General features: G+C 44.7%; 1 protein-coding gene across 1 annotated transcript in view; it reads right to left on the bottom strand.

Moving 5' to 3' along the window:
• LARS1 (leucyl-tRNA synthetase 1) overlaps positions 1-14851 on the bottom strand; it is a 70354-nt gene extending 55503 nt beyond the window's left edge. Inside the window, exons 1-4 of the mRNA XM_023226930.1 lie at positions 14559-14851; positions 8547-8665; positions 3199-3286; positions 2180-2260 (exon numbers count right to left, since the gene is read on the bottom strand). Of these exons, the coding sequence (XP_023082698.1) occupies positions 2180-2260; positions 3199-3286; positions 8547-8665; positions 14559-14564 (294 nt within the window). The 5' untranslated portion in view covers positions 14565-14851. The remainder of the gene's footprint in view (positions 1-2179; positions 2261-3198; positions 3287-8546; positions 8666-14558) is intronic.
• Between the last annotated feature and the right edge of the window lie 5891 nt (positions 14852-20742).

Here is a 20742-nt window from a genome sequence, read left to right as displayed (position 1 = left end):
CCAAAAAAAAAAAAAAAAAAAAACTAGCTTAGACTTCAAAAACATCAATATCACGAAAAACTACAAAATAGTGAAAAGAATGGATAACAAGATGCAATGTGTGCTCCACAAAATAAAAAGTGACAAACAGCAGAGCATGGTGGCTCATGCCTGTAATCCCAGCGCTTTGAGAAGCCAAGGCAGGCGGATCACTTGAGGCCAGGAGTTTGAGAGCAGCCTGCCCAATATGGTGAAACCCTATTTCCACTAAAACTACAAAACATTAGCCAGGCGTGGCAGCAGGCACCTGTAATCCCAGATATTCAGGAGGCTGAGGCAAGAGAATCACTTGAACCTGGGAGGCAGAGGTGAGCCAAGATCGCACTCCGCACCACTGCACTCCAGACTGAGTAACAGAGCAAGAATCCATCTCAAAACAAAAAAAAAAAAGGGAAAAACAGAAGGAAAGGACATTTTGAGTCTACAGAAATTTGACTACAGATTAGATGAAGATGGTAATATAATATCAATGTTGAATTTCTTGGAGGGGATAACAGGACTCTGATAATGTAGAAGAATGCCCTTATTCTCAGAATACATGCTGAAGTATTTAGCAACGACATGTCATGATGTCTGCAACTTTCTTTCAAAAAGTTCACAGAAAAAGAGAGAGAAGGGGGAGAAGGGCCAGGTGTGGTGGCACACACCTATAATCCCAGCACTTTGGGAGGCCAAGGTGGGTGGATTACCTGAGGTCAGGAGTTTGAAACCAGCCTGGCCAACATGGGAAAACCCCGTCTGTACTAAAAGTACAACAGTGCACTCCAGCCTGGGTGACAGAGCAAGACTCCAACTCAAAAAAAATTTTTTTAATTTAAAAAAAGAAGAAAAGGAGAGAGAGAAGCACGCATGCAAGCATGTGTGCTGAAAGACAGAACTAAAACAAATATGGCAAACGTTAATACTTTGTAACTACAGGTGAAGGGTGGAGGGTGCTCACTGTACTACCATTCCACCTTTTCTGTAGGACTGATGTTCTTTAAAATAAAAAGTTGGAGAAGGCCGGGCATGGTGGCTCATGCTTGTAATCCCAATACTTCGGAAGGCCGAGGTGGGTGGATCAACTGAGGTCAGGAGTTCCAGACCATCCTAGCCAACACGGTGAAACCTCATCTCTACTAAAAATATAAAAATTAGCCAGGCGTGGTAGCGGGTGCCTGTTATCCCAGCTACTCGGGAGGTTGAGGCAGAAGAATCGCTTGAACCTGGGAGAAGGAGTTTGCAGTGAGCCAAGAGTTTGCACTGCAGCCTGGACAACGAAAGCAAAACTCCGTTTCAAAAATAAATAAATAAAGTAAAATAAAATAAAATGTTGGAGAATACAAAGAAACAGAATTTAAATTTCCTAATCCTATTACATAAGGGAATCCTTTCAACTCTACTTTTCTTTCCTATTCTTCATTGAGAATTATTTCTAACACAAACTTAACACAAATGAAGATATTTGCAAAAATAATCAAAATACAATACAACCGGCCGGGCGCGGTGGCTCAAGCCTGTAATCCCAGCACTTTGGGAGGCCGAGGCGGGTGGATCACGAGGTCAGGAGATCAAGACCATCCTGGCTAACATGGTGAAACCCCGTCTCTACTAAAAATACAAAAAACTAGCTGGGCGAGGTGGCGGATGCCTGTAGTCCCAGCTACTCGGAGGCTGAGGCGGGAGAATGGTGTAAACCCGGGAGGCGGAGCTTGCAGTGAGCCGAGATTGCGCCACTGCACTCCAGCCTGGGCGACACAGCGAGACTCCGTCTCAAAAAAAAAAAAAAAAAAAAAATACAATACAACTGTTTATTATTTTATGCCGGCATCTTACATATGTCACAAGTGCACAATGGCTGTACATTTTTCCTTTTAGTAAAATAGAATCACTTATTACCTAATTGTAATACAGACATAAATATACAAGGCAACCAAAAGACATTAAAATCACTTAGTGATCACTTAGACCATAATGGATGCCCTTTATTTAAGCACTTCTTCAAATGTTATTTTTAAATAAATTTTCACTACAATAAATTCAACTCATTTCATACTTCAATGCAGCAATACTTGAAAATCCTATTTTAAGCTCTTGAATTGGGTATTACTATTAGATCCAAACTAAAAAGAGTAGAAACCAATCTTATTAGCAATCTTACCTTAATAGGCATTCCAGTACAGTGCAGGCCAAAGGGAAACAGACAACATTTTCCTTTCAATCGCTGGTACCCTACAGCAAACTACAGAAATAAAATCAAATTTAAATTGCAAATGTAAATGCCAAATACAAAATGTGAACTTTTCACACAAAAAAATTAGTTTAGTTTTCTTCTTTACATCCTCCTTTGGAACCCCAGTTAGATTTTAGGCATTCCAAAACTCACCAAACTAGGAATTACTTTTGAATATGCATACATGCCCAGACCCTTGCACACATACATACACGGCACATGAAAATTAAATATAAAAGTTAAATTACTTAAATGGGCGGGGCCCAGTGGCTCATGCCTATAATCCCAGCACTTTCAGAGGCTGAGGCTGGTGCATCACAAGATCAAGAGTTTGAGGCCATCCTGGCCAATATGGTGAAATCCTGTGTCTACTAAAAATACAAAAATTAGCTGGGCATGGTGGCGCATGCCTGTAGTCCCAGCTACTCAAGAGGCTGAGGCAGGAGAATCGCTTGAACCCGGGAGGCAGAGGTTGCAGTGAGCCGAGATCAGGCCACTGCACTCCAGCCTGGGACAGAGCAAGACTCCATCTCAAAAAATAAATAGGCCGGGCGCTAATAGGCGGATCACGAGGTCAGGAGATCGAGACCATCCTGGCTAACCCGGTGAAACCCCCTCTCTACTAAAAAATACAAAAAACTAGCCAGGCGGGGTGGCGGGCACCTGTAGTCCCAGCTACTCGGGAGGCGGAGGCAGGAGAACGGCGTAAACCCGGGAGGCGGAGCTTGCAGTGAGCTGGGGCCACTGCACTCCAGCCCCTGCGACAGAGCGAGACTCAGTCTCTAAATAAATAAATAAATAAATAATACTTAAATATAAAAATTATGCTTTAAGGAATTTTAAGTTCTCTTAACAGGAAATAATAAATTCTATAGATGCCATTTTCCTCAAAACAATATTCGTTAAAAACCTTCCTCCCCATCATAGCCAACATAGGGAAACATTACCTCACATTTGGATAAAGAAAACGTGTGTCCCAAATGAAGGCGTCCATTCATATACGGATATGGGAAGGTTACAAAATACTTGCCCTTGCTGCAAAACAACAATATAAAAAAGAAAGTATAGAAGAATAAATGTTAAGTTCCTTTTACAATAAGGATGTGGGGTGAAGGAAGTGCTTAATATTTTTTAAGTTTAATTATTTAAAAAAATTTAAAAGTAAATTTATAAATCCAGAAATGTAAAACTCTCTAAAATTGAAAGTTACTTTAGATTTACAAAGAATAAGACATTTATAGGTTGCTATTAAGAATTAAATAGCCTTGTAACAAATACTAGAGGTTTAATTTAAACTAAAATACTTGAGTAAAGATAATATACTAGGTCAGGCGTGGTGGCTCACACCTGTAATCCCAACACTTTAGGATGCCAAGGCTGGCAGACTGCTTGAGGCTAGGAGTTCAAGACGAGCCTGGGCAACATGGTGAAACCCTGTCTCTACTAAAAATACAAAAACTAGCTGGGCATGGTGGCATGCACTGATAATCCCAGCTACTCTAGTGGTTGAAGCATGAGAATCAAGAATCGCCTGAACCTTAGAGGCAGAGGTTGCAGTGAGCTGAGATGATGCCACTGCACTCCAGTCTGGGCAAAAGTGAGACTCCATCTCAAAAAAATAATAATAATAATAATAAACTAAAAAAAAAAATTATTTAATACCCTGTGAACCTAGGCTAATTTAATGTTTTACTGAATAAATGAGATTTGTTTTCACTAGATACGAGATAGATATAAAGTAATTCAAAGTCCCTCAGGTAATATAAAACATCCTCAATATTACATGATATGTGACAGATTCACTTTAAAAGCATCCTTTAAAGCTTCTTATATTTTTTTAAATTTTTTAGTTGTTTTTGTAAAGACAGGGTTCTCTATATAAGAACCACCGTGAGCATGAGCTCATGAGCCACCATGCCTGGCCTGTATTTTTTCTTATGAAGAATATCTAACATACATACTATGTTATGAAGCATAATGAAATGAACACTTGTAAACATACCATCCGACTTATGAATCCACTGAAACTACCTGTTTCCTCTCTACCGTCCCACAAGAGAAACCAATATTCTGAAATTAGCTTTTACCATTCCCTTGTTTTTGAATAGTTTGCACACTTGCCAGCACCCTTAAACAATTTATCATCTAGTTTTGCTCACTGGTGAGTTTTATACAAAAAAACGGCATACTTCATATCGATTTCTGCAATTTGCCTTCTTCACTTGACATTATATTACTTTCTTCAGTGTTACTGCATACACCTATAGTTAATTCTCTTTCACTAAACAAAGCAGCTTTTTCAGTTCACTTTTAATTATTTTAAATTACCTTAAAGTTAACCAAACCTCTAGAAGTAAATAGAAGCTTCAAATTATAGCTTAAAGTATAACACCAGAGACTGTATTACAGCAATTTCTTTTTCTCTTGAAAAACAAAACAAAACAAAACATAGGCTGGGGCCTGGTGGCTCACACCTGTAATCCCAGCATTTTGAGAAGTCAAGGCAAGCGGATCACCTGAGGTTGGGAGTTCGAGACCAGCCTAACGTGGAGAAACTCCCTCTCTACTAAAAATACAAAATTAGCCAGGTGTGGTGGCACATGCCTGTAATCCCAGCTACAGGGGAGGGTGAGGCAGGAGAATCGCTTGAACCCAGGAATCAGAGGTTATGGTGAGCCAAGATCACACCATTGTGCTCCAGCCTGGGCAACAAGAGCAAAACTCCATCTCAAAAAAATACATATATATCCATTAGAACATAGCTTAATAAGCAAGGAAAACAGACTTTTGAATCAGAAAGTCCTAAAAACAAGCCCAGGCCCAGTCAATTCCCAGTGATGTAACACCTTGAACTGGCTACTTAGCCTGTGCCTCAGTTTCCTCAGCTGTAAAAGAGAAATTTTAAAAGTTGTTAACCTTAAAGGATATTGAGAAGATTAAGGCCAGCCATGGTGGCTCAAACCTGTAATCCCAACAGTTTGGGAGGCAAAGGTGGGAGGATTACTCGAGCCCAGGAGTTTAAGACTAGCCTGGGTAAGACAGCAAAATTTCATTTCTACAAAAGAAATTTTTAAAAGGCTGGGCACAGTGGCCCATGCTTATAATCCCGGCACTTTGGGAGGCCAGGGTGGGCAGATCACTTGAGCCCAGGAGTTGAGACCAGCCTCAGCAACATAACAAGACCCCATTTCTACTAAAAATAGAAAAATTATCTGGGTGTGGTGGTGTGCGCCTATAGTCCCAGCTACTCAGGAGGCTGAGGTGGGAGGATCACCTCAAACCAGGAGACAGAGGTTGCAGTGAGCCGAGATCACACAACTGCACTCCAGCCTGGGTGACAGAGGCTCACTCTGACACCACAGACTCTGTCTCCAAATTAAAAAAAAAAAGATTATGGCCGGGGGCAGTGGCTCACACCTACAATCCCAGCACTTTGGGAGTCCGTGACAGGTGGATCATCTGAGTTTGAGACCAGATTGGCCAACGTGGCAAAACCCCATCTCTATTAAAAACAAAAATTAAAAATTAGCTGGGCGTGGTGGCACGCGCCTATAATCCCAGCTACTGGGAAGGCTGAGGCAGGAGAATCATTGAACCCGGGAGGCAGAGGTTGCCGAGAGCCGAGATCATGCCACTGCACTCCAGCTGAGGCAAAAGAGCAAGATGCCACCTCAAAAAAATAAAAAAAAAAAAATTAGGCCGGGCACGGTGGCTCAAGCCTGTAATCCCAGCACTTTGGGAGGCCGAGACAGGCGGATCACGAGGTCAGGAGATCGAGACCATCCTGGCTAACACGGTGAAACCCCGTCTCTACTAAAAAATACAAAAATCTAGCCGGGCGAGGTGGCGGGCGCCTGTAGTACCAGCTACTCCAGAGGCTGAGGCAGGAGAATGGCGTAAACCCTGGAGGCGGAGCTTGCAGTGAGCTGAGATACGGCCACTGCACTCCAGCCCCTGCAACAGAGCGAGACTCCGTCTCAAAAAAAAAAAAAAAAAAAAAAAAAAAAATTAAAAGATAAAATGAGGCCGGGAGTGATGGCTTATGTCTTATAATCTTAAGAGCTTTGAGAGGCCAAGGCAGGATTACTTGAAGCCAGGAGTTTGAGACCAGCCTGGGCAACATTAACAAGACCCTGTCTCTAAGAAAAAACAAATTAGCCAGACATGGTGGTGCATGCCTGTAGTCCCAGCTACTCAGAAGGCCAAGGAAGGCCGGGCGCGGTGGCTCAAGCCTGTAATCCCAGCACTTTGGGAGGCCGAGACGGGCGGATCACGAGGTCAGGAGATCGAGACCATCCTGGCTAACATGGTGAAACCCCGTCTCTACTAAAAACTACAAAAAACTAGCCGGGCGAGGTAGCGGCGCCTGTAGTCCCAGCTACCCGGGAGGCTGAGGCAGGAGAATGGCGTGAACCCGGGAGGCGGAGCTTGCAGTGAGCTGAGATCCGGCCACAGCACTCCAGCCCGGGTGACAGAGCGAGACTCCGTCTCAAAAAAAAAAACAAAAAAATAAATAAATAAACAGAAGGCCAAGGAAGAAGGATTGCTTGAGCTTGGGAGTTTGAGGTTACAGTGAGATATGCTTGTGCCACTGCACTCCAGCTTGAATGACAGAGCAAGACTTTGTCTAAAAAAAAAAAAAGAAAGAAAAAGGCTAGGCGTGCTGCCTCGGGGGGCCGAGGCAGGCAGTTCACCAGGTCAGGAAAATCGAGACCACCCTGGGCAACATAGTGAAACCTCATCTCTACTAAAAATACAAAAATTAGCTGGGTGTGGTGGCACGTGCCTATAATCCCAGCTACTAAGGAGGCTGAGGCTGGAGAATCGCTTGAACCAGGGAGTCCGAGGTTGCAGTAAGCTGAGATAGCGCCACTGCACTCCAGCCTGAGGACAGAGCAAGACTTTGTCTTAAAAAATAAAAATAAGAAAGAAAGAAAAAGAAGATTAAGGGGCCGGGCACGGTGGCTTACGCCTGTAATCCCAGCACTTTGGGAGGCCAAGGAGGGAGGATCGTGAGGTCAGGAGATCGAGACCATCCTGGCTAACACAGTGAAACCCCACCTCTACTAAAAAAAGATACAAAAAAATTAGCTGGGCGTGGTGGCGGGTGCCCAGTTACTTGGGAGTAGTCCCAGTTACTTGGGAGGCTGAGGCAGGAGAATGACCTCAGGGAGGCCAGTGAACCAGGGAGGCAGAGCTTGCAGTGAGCCAAGATCGCGCCATTGCACTCAAGCCTAGGCAAGAGCAAGACTCCATCTCAAAAAAAAAAAAAAAAAGAAAACGATTAAATGAGAATATACAGGTAAAAAACCTGCCACATTTGCTAGCACACAGTAAGTGTTCAATGTTAACTTACTATTATTGTTGTTATTACAACCGTATTTCTTCAATCTGAAAAAGCACATTTTCTTACATCTCAACACATACGAATCCGGGATATATCTTATAATTGATGCATACATTTATTGTGGCACTGTTTGGGGGAATTATTTTGTTTCTGTTTTTCCAAATATCATGTCATTATGTTTGTCTTTAAATCAGTATTATTTTAGTATCAAGGCAATGCAGTATTTATGAAATAATATCTTCAACATTTATACTTTTACAAGCATTAGGTTTACTCATAAAGAAAAAACACAAAAGTTTATATTTTCTGTCTTTGGAGATAATAACCGTTATGAGTCTAACAGAATAACTTTGTTTTATCAGTCAGCAAAGAAAAAATCTCAAAACATCCTTCTTTGTCTAAATATTCAAAATACTGTAGTCTTTAAAACAAAACTTGAGAAAAAAAATCTTTACAGCCAGGCACAGTGGCCCAAGCCTCTAATCCCAGCACTTTGGGAGGCCGAGACGGGCGGATCACGAGGTCAGGAGATCGAGACCATCCTGGCTAACACGGTGAAACCTCGTCTCTACTAAAAAACACACAAAAAAAAACTAGCCGGGCGATGTGGCGGGCACCTGTAGCCCCAGCTACTCGGGAGGCTGAGGCAGGAGAATGGTGTAAACCCAGGAGGCGGAGCTTGCAGTGAGCTGAGATCCGGCCACTGCACTCCAGCCTGGGTGGCAGAGCGAGACTCCGTCTCAAAAAAAAAAGAAAGAAAAAAATCTTTACAAATCCCATAAGAAAAAAGATCCTAATTCATATGCAGAAAGTGAAAGTCACCTCCTTTACCCTGTTTCAGGCATTATAAATACAATCTACCTTATGGGTTCCACCAAGCTATTTCTGTACTATAAAGCCAATGGTTTTAGAAATACAATGTGCAGAACTTCACAAACTATTACTCACCTGGTCTGTTTCTCTAAATTAGATGCATTCACCTCAAACACTCTCTCAGTATCCCATTTCTGTTGGATTTCTTTCTCAATCTTCTTCAAAAAGTCCACTTTGGCTGTTCCTTTTCTTTCCTATTGGACACAAAGAGACTAATCCACTCTGTATTTCAGCATGCTTGCTTTAAAAAAGAATTGGGTTCACAGAACTGAACTGCTCACTGATAGACTGATTTTTTGATGATTATCTTGAATTTTAAATGAACATTAAAAATTAGGGTTATCAGCCAGGTGCGGTGGCTCATGTGTGTAATCCCAGCACTTTGGGAGGCCAAGGCGGGTGGATTGCTTGAGGTCAGGAGTTCAACAGAGCAGTCTGGCCAACAGAGCAAAACCCGTCTCTACTAAAATATAAAAATTAGCTGGGTGTGGTGGCAGGTACCTGTAATCTCAGCAACTCGGGAAGCTGAGGCAGGAGAATCACTTGAACCAGGGAAGCAGAGGCTGCAGTGAGCCGAGATCATGACACTACACTCCAGCTTGGATGACACAGCAAGACTCCATCGGAAAAAAAAATTGGGATTATCATGACCTGTCTACCTCAAACCTCAAAGAAATGGTTGAACAACTACTGAAATATGTAAAAGGCTTTCATATGCTTTTTTAAAATTATATACTACAATGTAACAATATCATCAAATGTTTCTATTTAGTTAAAATACATGAATATCAAAGATACTGATAGAGAACTTCTCTCCAAAATTGTTAAAGAACTGTTCGTATGAAATTAAAATAAAACAGGCTGGACACGGTGGCTCATGCCTGTGATTCCAGCACTTTGGGAGGCCGAGGCGAGAGGATCATCAGAGGTCAGGAGTTAGAGATGAGCCTCTCCAACATGGTGAAACCCCATCTCTACTAAAAACACAAAAATTAGGTAGGCAAGGTAGCACACACCCGTAATTCCAGCTACTTGGGAGGCTGAGGCAGGAGAATCTCTTGAACCCAGCAGGTGGAAGTTGCAGTGAGCCAAGATCGCGCCATTGCACTCCACTCTGGGTGACAAGAGCAAAACTCCGTCCCAAAAAAATAAATAAATAAATAAATAGGCCGGGCGTGGTGGCTCAAGCCTGTAATCCCAGCACTTTGGGAGGCCGAGACGGGTGGATCACGAGGTCAGGAGATCGAGACTATCCTGGCTAACACGGTGAAACCCCGTCTCTACTAAAAATACAAAAAAACTAGCCGGGCGAGGTGGCGGGCGCCTGTAGTCCCAGCTACTTGGGAGGCTGAGGCAGGAGAATGGCGTAAACCCGGGAGGCGGAGCTTGCAGTGAGCTGAGATCCGGCCACTGCACTCCAGCCTGGGCGTCAGAGCGAGACTCCGCCTCAAAAAAAATAAAAATAAAAATAAATTAAAAAAAAATAATAAAAACCTGGACTTTTTTCAAGTTTCCATAAAACAGTGATTGCATAAGATATTTTCTTTCCTAAGAAATAATAAGTCTGCTCATCTGTTCATCCCTTTCCATTCCTGCTACTAACCACCTTCATTTAGACTATCAACTCTGCTGCCCCCTCTCACTCCAAAACCTCTTCTTAATAAGTAACTTGGCTGGATGTAGTGCCTTATGTCTATAATCCCAACACTTTGGAAGGTTAAGGAGGGAGGATTATTTGAGGCCAGGAGTTTGAGACCAGCCTAGGCAACATAGCAAGACCTCCTCTTTACAAGAAAAACAATTTTTTTGGCTGGGCGTGGTGGCTCATGCCTGTAATCCCAGCACTTTGAGAGGCTGAGGTGGGTGGATCACCTGAGGCTACAAGTTCGAGACCAGCCCGGCCAATATGGCGAAACCACGTCTCTACTAAAACTACAAAAATTAGCCGGATGTGGTGGCACACACCTATAATCTTAGCTACTCAGGAGGCATAGACAGGAGAATTACTTGAACCCAAGAGGCAGTGGTTGCAGTGAGCCAAGATGGAGGCACTGCACTCCAGCCTAGGCAACAGAGTGAGAGCAATCTCAGCTCACTGAAACCTCCATCTCTGGGGTTCAAGCAATTCTCCTGCCTCAGCCTCCCAAGTAGCTGGGATTATAGGCGCATGCCACCACATCTGGTTAATTTTTGTATTTTTGGTAGAGACGAGGTTTCACCATGTTGGCCAGGCTGGTCTCAAACTCCTGATCTCAGGTGGTCCACCTATCTCAGCCTCCCAAACTGCTGTCATTACAGACATGAGCCACCCCGCCCAGTATGTAAAATATAATTTCTAATATTTTTACAGGGGAAAGGACCCACCCACAAAGGCAAAAGTATGTAGGGCCTCACAGAGCCTAGTTATATCTCCTACCCTACAGTCATGGGTAATATGAAATTTCACTGTATTTATGTGTGTGTGTCTGTGAGAGAGAGAGAGGGTCTCCCTCTGCCACCCAGGCTGGAGCATGATGGTGCAAGCACAGCTCACTGCAGCCTTGACCTATTGGGCTCAATCTTCCCACCTCAGCCTCCTGAATAGCTGGGACTACAGGCATATGCATCACCACACCCAGCTAGTTTTTGTATTTTTTTGTAGATACAGGGTTTCACCATGTTGCCCAGGCTGGTCTTGAACTCCTAGGCTCAAGCAATCCACCAGCCTTGGCTTCCCAAAGTGCTGAGATTACAGGCGTGAACCATCGCACTAGGCCAACTTCCACGTTATTACTAAACTCCTCCTTAACCAACTTGAGTTGACTTCTGTTAAATATAACCAAATGATTTTAAGACATTTATGCAGTTGGGCTGTAAATTCCCAACAGGCAGGAACTTTTAAATCTTTTATAGTCACCTTAGCACCAAGAACAATGCCACAGACACAGAAGTTATGTAACAAATATCGGCTTGGTGCGGTAGCTCACACCTGTAATCCCAGCACTTTGGGAGGCCGAGGCAGGCGGATCATGAGGTCAGGAGATCGAGACCATCCTGGCTAACATGGTGAAACCCTGTCTCTACTAAAAATGCAAAAAATTGCCGGGCACAGTGGCTCAAGCCTGTAATCCCAGCATTTTGGGAGGCCGAGACGGGCGGATCACAAGGTCAGGAGATCGAGACCATCCTGGCTAACACGGTGAAACCCCGTCTCTACTAAAAACTACAAAACACTAGCCGGGCGAGGTGGCGGGGCGAGGTGGCGGCGCCTGTAGTCCCAGCTACCCGGGAGGCTGAGGCAGGAGAATGGCGTGAACCCGGGAGGCGGAGCTTGCAGTGAGCCGAGATCCGGCCACAGCACTCCAGCCTGGGTGACAGAGTGAGACTCTGTCACCCAAAAAAAAAAAAAAAATATTGCAAAAAATTAGTGGGGAGTGGTGGTGGGCACCTGTAGTCCCAGCTACTCAGGAGGCTGAGGCAGGAGAATGGCATGAACCCAGGAGGCAGAGCTTGCAGTGAACCAAGATCGCGGCCACTGCACTCCAGCCTGGACGACAGAGCTAGACTCTGTCTCAAAAAAAAAAAAAATACCTTTTTACCTAAAAACTACCATGGACAGGGCATGGGAACACTGAGGCCAGAGGATCACTCGAACCCAGGAGGTCAAGACTGGCTGCAGTGAGCTATGATTGTACCACTGCACTACAGCCTGATTGACAGAGTGAGTCCCTGTCTCAAAAAACAAAAAATATGGCCAGGTGTGGTGGCTCACACCTGTAATCCCAGCACTCTGAGAGGCCGAGGTGGACAGATCACTTGAGGTCAGGCGTTCAAGACCAGTCTGGCCAACATGGTGAAACTCCATCTATACCAAAAAATATAAAAATTAGCTGGGCGTAGCGGCACACACCTGTAGTCCCAGCTATTCAGGAAGCTGAAGTGGAAGAATCACTTGAACCTGGGAGGCAGAGGCTGCAGTGAACTGAGATCACACCACTGCACTCCAGCCTGGGCAAGAGTGAGACTCCATTTCAAAAAAAAAAATAGTAATACAAATAAAAATTAAAAATATGACCATTGTAAAGAAGAATATGAAGTAAGTATTTTACAAATTACTTAGAACTATGAGTTTCTTTTCATTGTACTGAGTACGGCAAATGCAAGAAAGCTCTTATTTGAGTTTTCTGTTTCTCAGAAAAACTTGTTTCTCAAAACCTCAAAGATCAAGTGTAATAAAATCTGATATTGGCCCAAACACCAACTTGTTGTGTAACTTTAAGCAAGTCATTTGATCAATCTGAGACTCAACTTCCTCACTGGTAACAAAAGGTTATTTAACTAAACCAGAGTTCCTAAACTTTGGCACTACTTACACTTTGGGCCAAATAATTCTTTATTTTCAGAGGTTGTCCTGTGCACTGCAGGAGGTTTAGAAACATCCCTGGCTTCTACCCAGGATCCTTGCTTTTCACTTAGACTGTTACCTCTGCCTGGAAATCTCTTTCTTCCTGTAGTTGCATGGGTTGCTCTCTTACCTCATTTTTGCCACCTTTTTAGCAAAGCCTTCCTTGTTCATCCTTTTAAAAATTGCAACCGGCCAGGCACGATGGCTCACACCTGTAATCCCAGCACTTTGGGAAGCCGAGGCGGGCGGATCACAAGGTCAGGAGATAGAGCCCATCGTGGCCAACATGGTGAAAAGAAGAGGGACTCCCTGTGAATTAAGCAAGATGCCCCTGGCTATCCCTGAGGAAATCTATGTGGCCACAGCCTCCTTTCTTCTTAAAGGGGTATCCTGTGAAACTCCGTCTCTACTAAAACACAAAAAAATTAGCTGGGCGTAGTGGCGCGCGTCTGTAGTCCCAGCTACTCCGTCTGTAGTCCCAGCTACTCGGGAAGTTGAGGCAGGAGAACCGCTTGAACCTGGGAGGCGGAGGTTGCAGTGAGCCGAGATCGCACCACTGCACTCCAGCCTGGCAACAGAGCAAGACTCCGTCTCAAGAAAAAAAAAAAAACAAAAAACAAAAAACGGGCGGGATGGCTCGTCTGTAGTCCCAGCACTTTCGGAGGCTGAGGCAGAAGGATCGCTTGAGCCCAGGAGTTCGAAACCCCGTCCCTACTAAAAATACAAAAAATGAGTCGGGTGTAATGGAGCACGCCTGCAGTGCCAGCTGTGGGGAGGCTGAGGTGTGAGGATCGCTTGAGCCCTAAGGTCCAGGCTGCAGTGAGCCATGATCACGCCACTGCATTCCAGTCTGGGCCACAGAGTGAGAATATCTCTCAAATTTAAAAAAATTAAAAAAAAAAAAAAAACTACAACCGTACTACCCCCACTGTACACTCCCTAGCACCCCTTCCTGCTCTATTTTTTCACCATAGCATTTATCAGCACCTGACACAATATTACCCACGCACAAAAACACTATGAAAAGAGAGATTTTTGTCCCTTTTACGGAGAGGCGCTCAATTTTTTTTTGCTGGAAGTAGGAATCAACTTACATACTCCTCTCTCCACCTCGGTTCTATTTATTTATTTATTTATTTATTTATTTATTTATTTATTTATTTATTTAATTTTTAAGACGGAGTCTCACTCTGTCGCCCAGGCTGGAGTGCAGTAGCGCGATCTCGGCTCACAGCAGCCTCCGTCTCACGGGTTCAAGCAATTATCCTGCCTCAGCCTTCCGAGAAGCTGGGTTAACAGGCGCGCACCACTACGCCCGGCTAATTTTCGTATTTTTGGTAGAGACGGGGTCTCACCATGTTGGCCAGGATGGTCTCGAACTCCTGATCTCAAATGATCCACCTGTCTCAGCCTCCCAAAGTGCTGGGATTACAGCCGTGAGCCACCGTGTCCGGCTCTCCACCTCGATTTTAGAAACGCCAGAGAAATAACAAATACGATATCCAAGTACTAAGTAAAGTTAACAGACATCAGTTCCTGGTTCATCAGCTAGCAAGAAAGAACAAAGCCTCTACGACAGGCACGCCTTAAGCGTGGCTCTCTTTTAGAAAAGGACTTTCCCTTCAGGACAGCACATGGACAGCCCCTAGAGACTGATCAGTCTGGCTCCAGGGCCCCTGTGGACTCTTCCCTCTCAAACTCACCGCCATTGCACCGCCCAGCCGACCGTACAAATCCACGACAATGACCCTGGCGACCTCCACAAAGGAGTGGTTACAACCTTTCCCCTCCCTCTCGAGGATGCCAGGCCCCCCACGAAACTAAAGCACACGCTTCACACCTGCTGAGGCAATCATCCGGCTCCTTACCAACTACGGCCAAGGCATCTCACAGCCCGCCGGGAAGTGTAGTTCGCAGACCACTCGAGCAGAGGCACAGCAGGCGCTTACTGACTACAATTCCCAGAGAAAAACGGGTTATCGGAAGTCTACCCGATAGGCCCACTCAGAGAGGAACCGGCAGTGACGTCACTGGCATGTTGAACTACAAAGTCCATGATGCACTGTGGGATCTTAGAACATCGCGAGTATGCCCTGGTTAGGTTGGAATGCCCTGGCCATCAACTTTTTCACCCGGTAGAGCTGGTTGCCTGTCGGGATGCCGGGATACGCAGTTAATTACTATTCGGTGACTGAGGCGCTACTTATGGCTTGCCACTATGCACAGATATTTATTACAGTCGGTGGCATTCAACAGCCCAGCATTTAGACATTGTATAACCGCGTATTAACAATCTCCTTTTTGTTATTGTTGTTGTTTTTGAGACGCAGTATCGCTCTGTCGCCCAGGCTGGAGTGCAGCGGCGCGATCTCGGCTCACTGCAACTTCCGCCTCCCGGGTTCAAGCGATTCTCCTGCCCCAGCCTCCTTAGTAGCTGGGACTACAGGCGCGCGCCACCGCGCCCAGCTAATTTTTGTATTTTCAGTAGAAGCGGGGTTTCACCATGTTGGCCAGGATAGTCTCGATCTCTTGACCTCGTGATCCGCCCGCCTCGGCCTCCCAAAGTGTCGGGATTACAGGCGTGAGCCACCGTGCCGGCCAACAATCTCCGTTTTTAAGCGAGAGACTGAAAGCCTACCTGGTCCCATTGCCTGGCTCAGACTGTTTAGACTGTTACCAAACAGGGCCAGGCGCGGTGGCCATATATACCATTATTTTGGGAGGCCAAAGTGGGTGGATGACCTGAGGTCAGGAGTTTGAGACCAGCCTGGCCAACATGGTGAAACCCTGTCTCTACTAAAAATAGAAAAATTAGCTGGGTATGGTGGCGTGCACCTGTAGTCCCAGCTACTCGGGAGGCTGAGGCAGGAGAACTGCTTGAACCCAGGAGGTGGAGGGTGCACTGAGTCGAGATGGCACCACTGCACTCCATCCTGGGCGACAGAGTGAGACTCTGTCTCAAAAAAAAAAAAAAAAAAAAAAAAAAAAAAAAAAAAAAAAAAAAAAAGACTGGCAGGGCGCCGTGGCTCACACCTGTAATTCCAGCACTTTGAGAGCCAAGCGGGGGGCCGATCATGAGGTCAAGCGTTCACCTGGCCAAGACGGTGAAACCCCCTCTCTACTAAAAATACAAAAAATTATCCGGGTGTGGTGGCGGCGGGCGCCTGTAGTCCCAGCTACTCGGAAGGCTGAGGCAGAATGGCGAGAACCCGGGAGGCAGAACTTGCAGTGAGCTGAGATCGCGCCACTGCACTCCAGCTTGGCGAAAGAGCAAGACTCAGTCTAAAAAACAACAAAAAAGAAAAAGACAGGCACAGCTGGGCACGGTGGGCTACACCTGTAATCCCAGCACTTTGAGAGTCCGAGGCAGGTGGGTCACCTGAAGTCAGTAGTTTGAGACCAGCCTGACCAATATGGTGAAACCATAGTCTCTGCTAAAAGTACAAAACTTAGCCGGGCGTGGTGGAACGTGCCTGTAGTCCTAGCTACAGCCCTGAGACAGAAGAATTGCTTGAACCCAGGAGGCGGAGGTTGCAGTGAGCTGATATCGCAACACTGCACTCCAGTCTGGGCGACAGAGTGAGACTCGAAAAAGACAGGCACTGCCACACCCTTCAGAGAGCTTCCAGTCTAGTGGAAGGGACAGACATTAAACCAGTGAGAGCAATGGGAGGCCATCAAAGGATTTTAAGCAAGGAAGGGACATGGTCCTATTTGTATTCTTTTTTTTTTTTTTTTTTTTTTTGAGACAGAGTCTCACTCTTGTCCCCCAAGCTGGAGTGCAGTGGTGGGATCTCAGCTCACTGCAACCTCCACCTCCCGAGTTTGAGCAATTCTCCTGCCTCAGCCTCCTGAGTAGCTAGGATTACAGGTGCTTGCTACCACGCCTGGCTAATTTTTGTCTTTTTAGTAGAGATGGGTTTTCACCGTGTTGGTCAGGCTGGTCTCGAACTCCTGACCTCAAATGATGCACCAACCTCGGCCTCCCAAAGTGCTGGGATTATAGGCATGAGCCACCGTACCTGGCCCCTATTTGTATTTTATAAAAATCATTCTGAGGAAGAATGGAAAAGAGCGAAAGTGGAAACAAAACGGTATTGCAATTGTCCTGGTGAAATGTGATGGGGTCTTAGACTATGGTGATGACAGTAAAGATAGAGAAAGGTAGACAGATTCAAGAGATACTTAGAAAATAAATGTGTTACAGCTTAGTAACATGGCTTTTTAATTGGGAATTGTCAATTATTTGCTAGCCTATGTAAAATGCCCTCTAGGTAAATGAATTTAGAAAGGTGTCATAGTGGATAAGAGCTTAGGCTGTGATTCAGACAGAGATCATCATTTACTAGCCAGGTGACCTCAGGCAATTCAGCTAACCACTCTGTGAAATAGGGATAATAATAATGTGTAACTCATAGGATTACTATGAGGATTAAAGAAATAATATGTGTATAAACTCTGTTTATGTATATGTGTATGTCTGGCATATAGTAAGCGTTTTAAAATGTCAGCTATTTTTAATATTTGTCTATAAACATTAGTCTGATTAAAATGGAAAAAGCTTACCTGTGCCCCATAATAATCTCTTCCCTGGCTTAAATGAGCTAGTTACCACAATGTAATTGTGTGTTATACCTTTTACAACTTTCAAACCATATCGCATTCATTCTTCAAAACCTCACAACAAAACTCAATTCCTCCCTGATTTATTTATTTTTAATTCTTTTTTTTCCCAAGACGGGGTCTCGCTCTATATCACCCAGGCTGGAGTGCAGTGGCACAATCTTGACTCACTGCAGCCTCCGCCTCCCGGGTTTAAGCAATTCTCCCACCTCAGCCTCCTGAGTAGCTGGGATTATAGGGGCGTGCCATTATGCCCAGCTAATTTTTGCATTTTTAGTAGAGACAGGGTTTCACCATGTTGGTCAGGCTGGTCTTGAACTGCTAACTGTGGTCCACCTGCCAAAGTGCCAGGATTATAGGCATGAGCCACCATGCCCAGCCTCCCCCAATTTATTTATTTTATTTTATTGATACAGAGTTTCGTTCTTGTTGCCCAGGCTGGAGTGCAATTGCACGATCTTGGCTCACCGCAACCTCCGCCTCCCAGGTTCAAGTGATCCTCCTGCCTCAGCCTCCTGAGTAGCTGGAATTATAGGCATGTGCCACCACACCCAGCTAATTCTGTATTTTCAGTAGAGACAGGGTTTCTCCAGGTTAGTCAGACTGGTCTTGAACTCCCGACCTCAGGTGATCCACCTGCCTCGGCCTGGGATTACAGGCATGAGCCACTGTGCTGGGCCCCCCATATTTCTTAAACCCAACCCACTGGTCGCTCTGCTCAATTTGGTAATTTGTCAGCATTTCTAAATTTAGATCCATAAGGCTATAATTAGTTTTAGCTTGTCTCTGAGTCCTTTTGTATTTGTTTTTCATGCATATGTACCTAGTTTCCCTACCTTCAGATAACAAGGTTCTCTGAGGAAAAAACTGTGGGAACTTCTTTATATGCTTCTGCTCCTAAGAGATGTATGGCATTCAATGAATAGCGTTATTTCCCTACCCTTTTAGGGACTTTTTGTTTTTCAATGTTTTTTTCTTCTACATCTGTGTTCTGCCTTTACCTGTATGCCTCCTGAATGGCAAACAGATTTCTTTTTTAATTGACACAAGCAAAGAGTAGAAGAATAAAGAGAAGAAGGTCGATTTTTTTTTTAGACGGAGTCTCGCTCTGTCCCCCAGACTGGAGTACAGTGACGTGATCTTGGCTCACAACAAGCTCCGCCTCCCAGGTTCACGCCATTCTCCTGCCTCAGCCTCCCGAGTAGCTGGGACTACAGGCGCCTGCCACCATGCCCGGCTAGTTTTTTGTATTTTTAGTAGAGATGGGGTTTCACTGTGTTAGCCAAGATTGTCTCGATCTCCTGACCTCGTGATCCGCCCTCCTTGGCCTCCCAAAGTGCTAGGAATACAGGCGTGAGCCACCACGCCTGGCCCGAAAGTAGCATTTTTTAGGACTTACCGGTTTAGCTGATGATGGGGTCGCTCTGCATGCAACTTCAGACAAAGCTAATGGGTCAGCAGAGGAAGGCAGGGTCAGGGTGCTGTGGTGGTTGCATTCACGGGCTTTGGAGTCAGATGACTGGGTTTGCACTGATGCTGTGTCCCAGGCTAGCTCTATGGCTTTAGGCGAGTTCCTTCAACCCTGGGACCTCTGGATTATCATGGGAATCAGGAGATAATGATAATACCTACTTCTTAGGCTTGCTATGAGAATAAAAGGAGCTAAGCCAAGGTGATTAGCCCAGTGCCTAGAATGTGGTAAGTGCTCAGGAAATATTAAGCTGGAAGGAAGGAAGGAAGGAAGGAAGGAAGGAAGGAAGGAAAGAAGGGAGGGAGGGAGGGAAGAAGGGAGGAAGGAAGAGAGGGAGGGAAGAGGGGAAAGGTTAAAACTATGGGAAGCCAGTTTGGTCAGTTAATTATGAAAATTCTAAATCTAATTAACATGAGCTAGGAACAAGAACAAGTAACCATGATAATTAGGTAAACTGCCTTTTTATTTAGATAAATGTAACCAAATTAAAGAAGTTGTACTTCTCAGTTGCCAAATTTTTGAGAAATCCCTGTTTTCTAGATTTCTTCTAAAGTGATATAATTGTAACTCCCAGAAATTAAAAATCCCTAACTCATGCTATACTACTCCAGCCTTAGGACCTACAAGATTCAGCCTGCCATCTCATCAACATTCCACAGAGGATGGAAGGCTGTGTCATGGGCTCATATGCGAAACGTGACACCTGAGTCATCAAAACACAGCTTGTGGTTTCTAAATAGCCAACCTACCCACCACTACTGTTAATGTCTCCACCATTAGCATCACCATTATGGAGCAGTCCAAAGGCTCTACAAGAAATGGAAGGAAGAAAGGAAAGAAGGGAAGGAGAAAGGGAAAGAGGGAGACAGGAAGGAAAAGAGGAAAAGAAGGAAGAAAAGAAGGGAGAAAAAGAAACAGGTAGGACGGGTTCGGTGGCTCACACCTGTAATCCCAGCACTTTGGGAGGCTGAGGAAGGTGGATCACCTGAGGTCAGGAGTTCAAGACATGCCTGGCCAACATGGTGAAACCCTGTCTCTACTAAAAATACAAAAATTAGCCAAGCATGGGAGCACATACCTGTAATCTCAGCTACTTGGGAGGCTGAGGCAGGAGAATCGCTTGAACCTGAAAGGCAGAGGTTGCAGTGAGCCGAGATCACACCATTGCACTCCAGCCTGGGCAACGATAGTGAAATTCTGTCTTAAAAAAAAAAAAAAAAAAAAAAAAAAGGCAGCCAATCATATATTACAAAGATTCCAACCTCATTGAGTTTTTTTAGAATTTATTTTTGTGCATTTACAAGGTTTAAGATGCCTCTCTGTATTGTATCAATGAGATTAGGCTGGTCTAAACTATATGAACTGGAGAAGCAACCATGGTCATACCCTTTTTTTTCCTAATAATTGGTCAGATCCCTAATATCTTATTAGCCAGAAGTCTAGTATCTTCCTCTAGATCCTATTCCATATAGAGTCTGAGACTGTGAATTCTGGAGTGGGATTGCCTGACTTTGAATCATGAATCCCGCCCCCATCCATAACTTGTTGTGTGACCTTGACCTGTCTGCACCTGTAGCATGGTGATAATCATGGTACTCATCTAGTAATCATCTCTAGTAAATAGATGATTATATTATATTATCTATTAAATATTTATTAATCATCTTTTTTTTTTTTTTTTTTTGAGACAAGGTCTCACTCTGTCACCTAGAATGGTGTGCAGTGGGATAATCATGACTTACTGCAGTCCTGACCTCCCAGCCTCAAGCAATTCTCCCACTTTAGCCTCCCAA

This window comes from Piliocolobus tephrosceles, chromosome 4 (assembly GCF_002776525.5).
Source record: "Piliocolobus tephrosceles isolate RC106 chromosome 4, ASM277652v3, whole genome shotgun sequence".
Classification (NCBI taxonomy): domain Eukaryota; kingdom Metazoa; phylum Chordata; class Mammalia; order Primates; family Cercopithecidae; genus Piliocolobus; species Piliocolobus tephrosceles.
The sequence above is the reverse complement of the archived record's forward strand: the minus strand, read 5'-3'. Positions and strand labels throughout refer to the sequence as shown.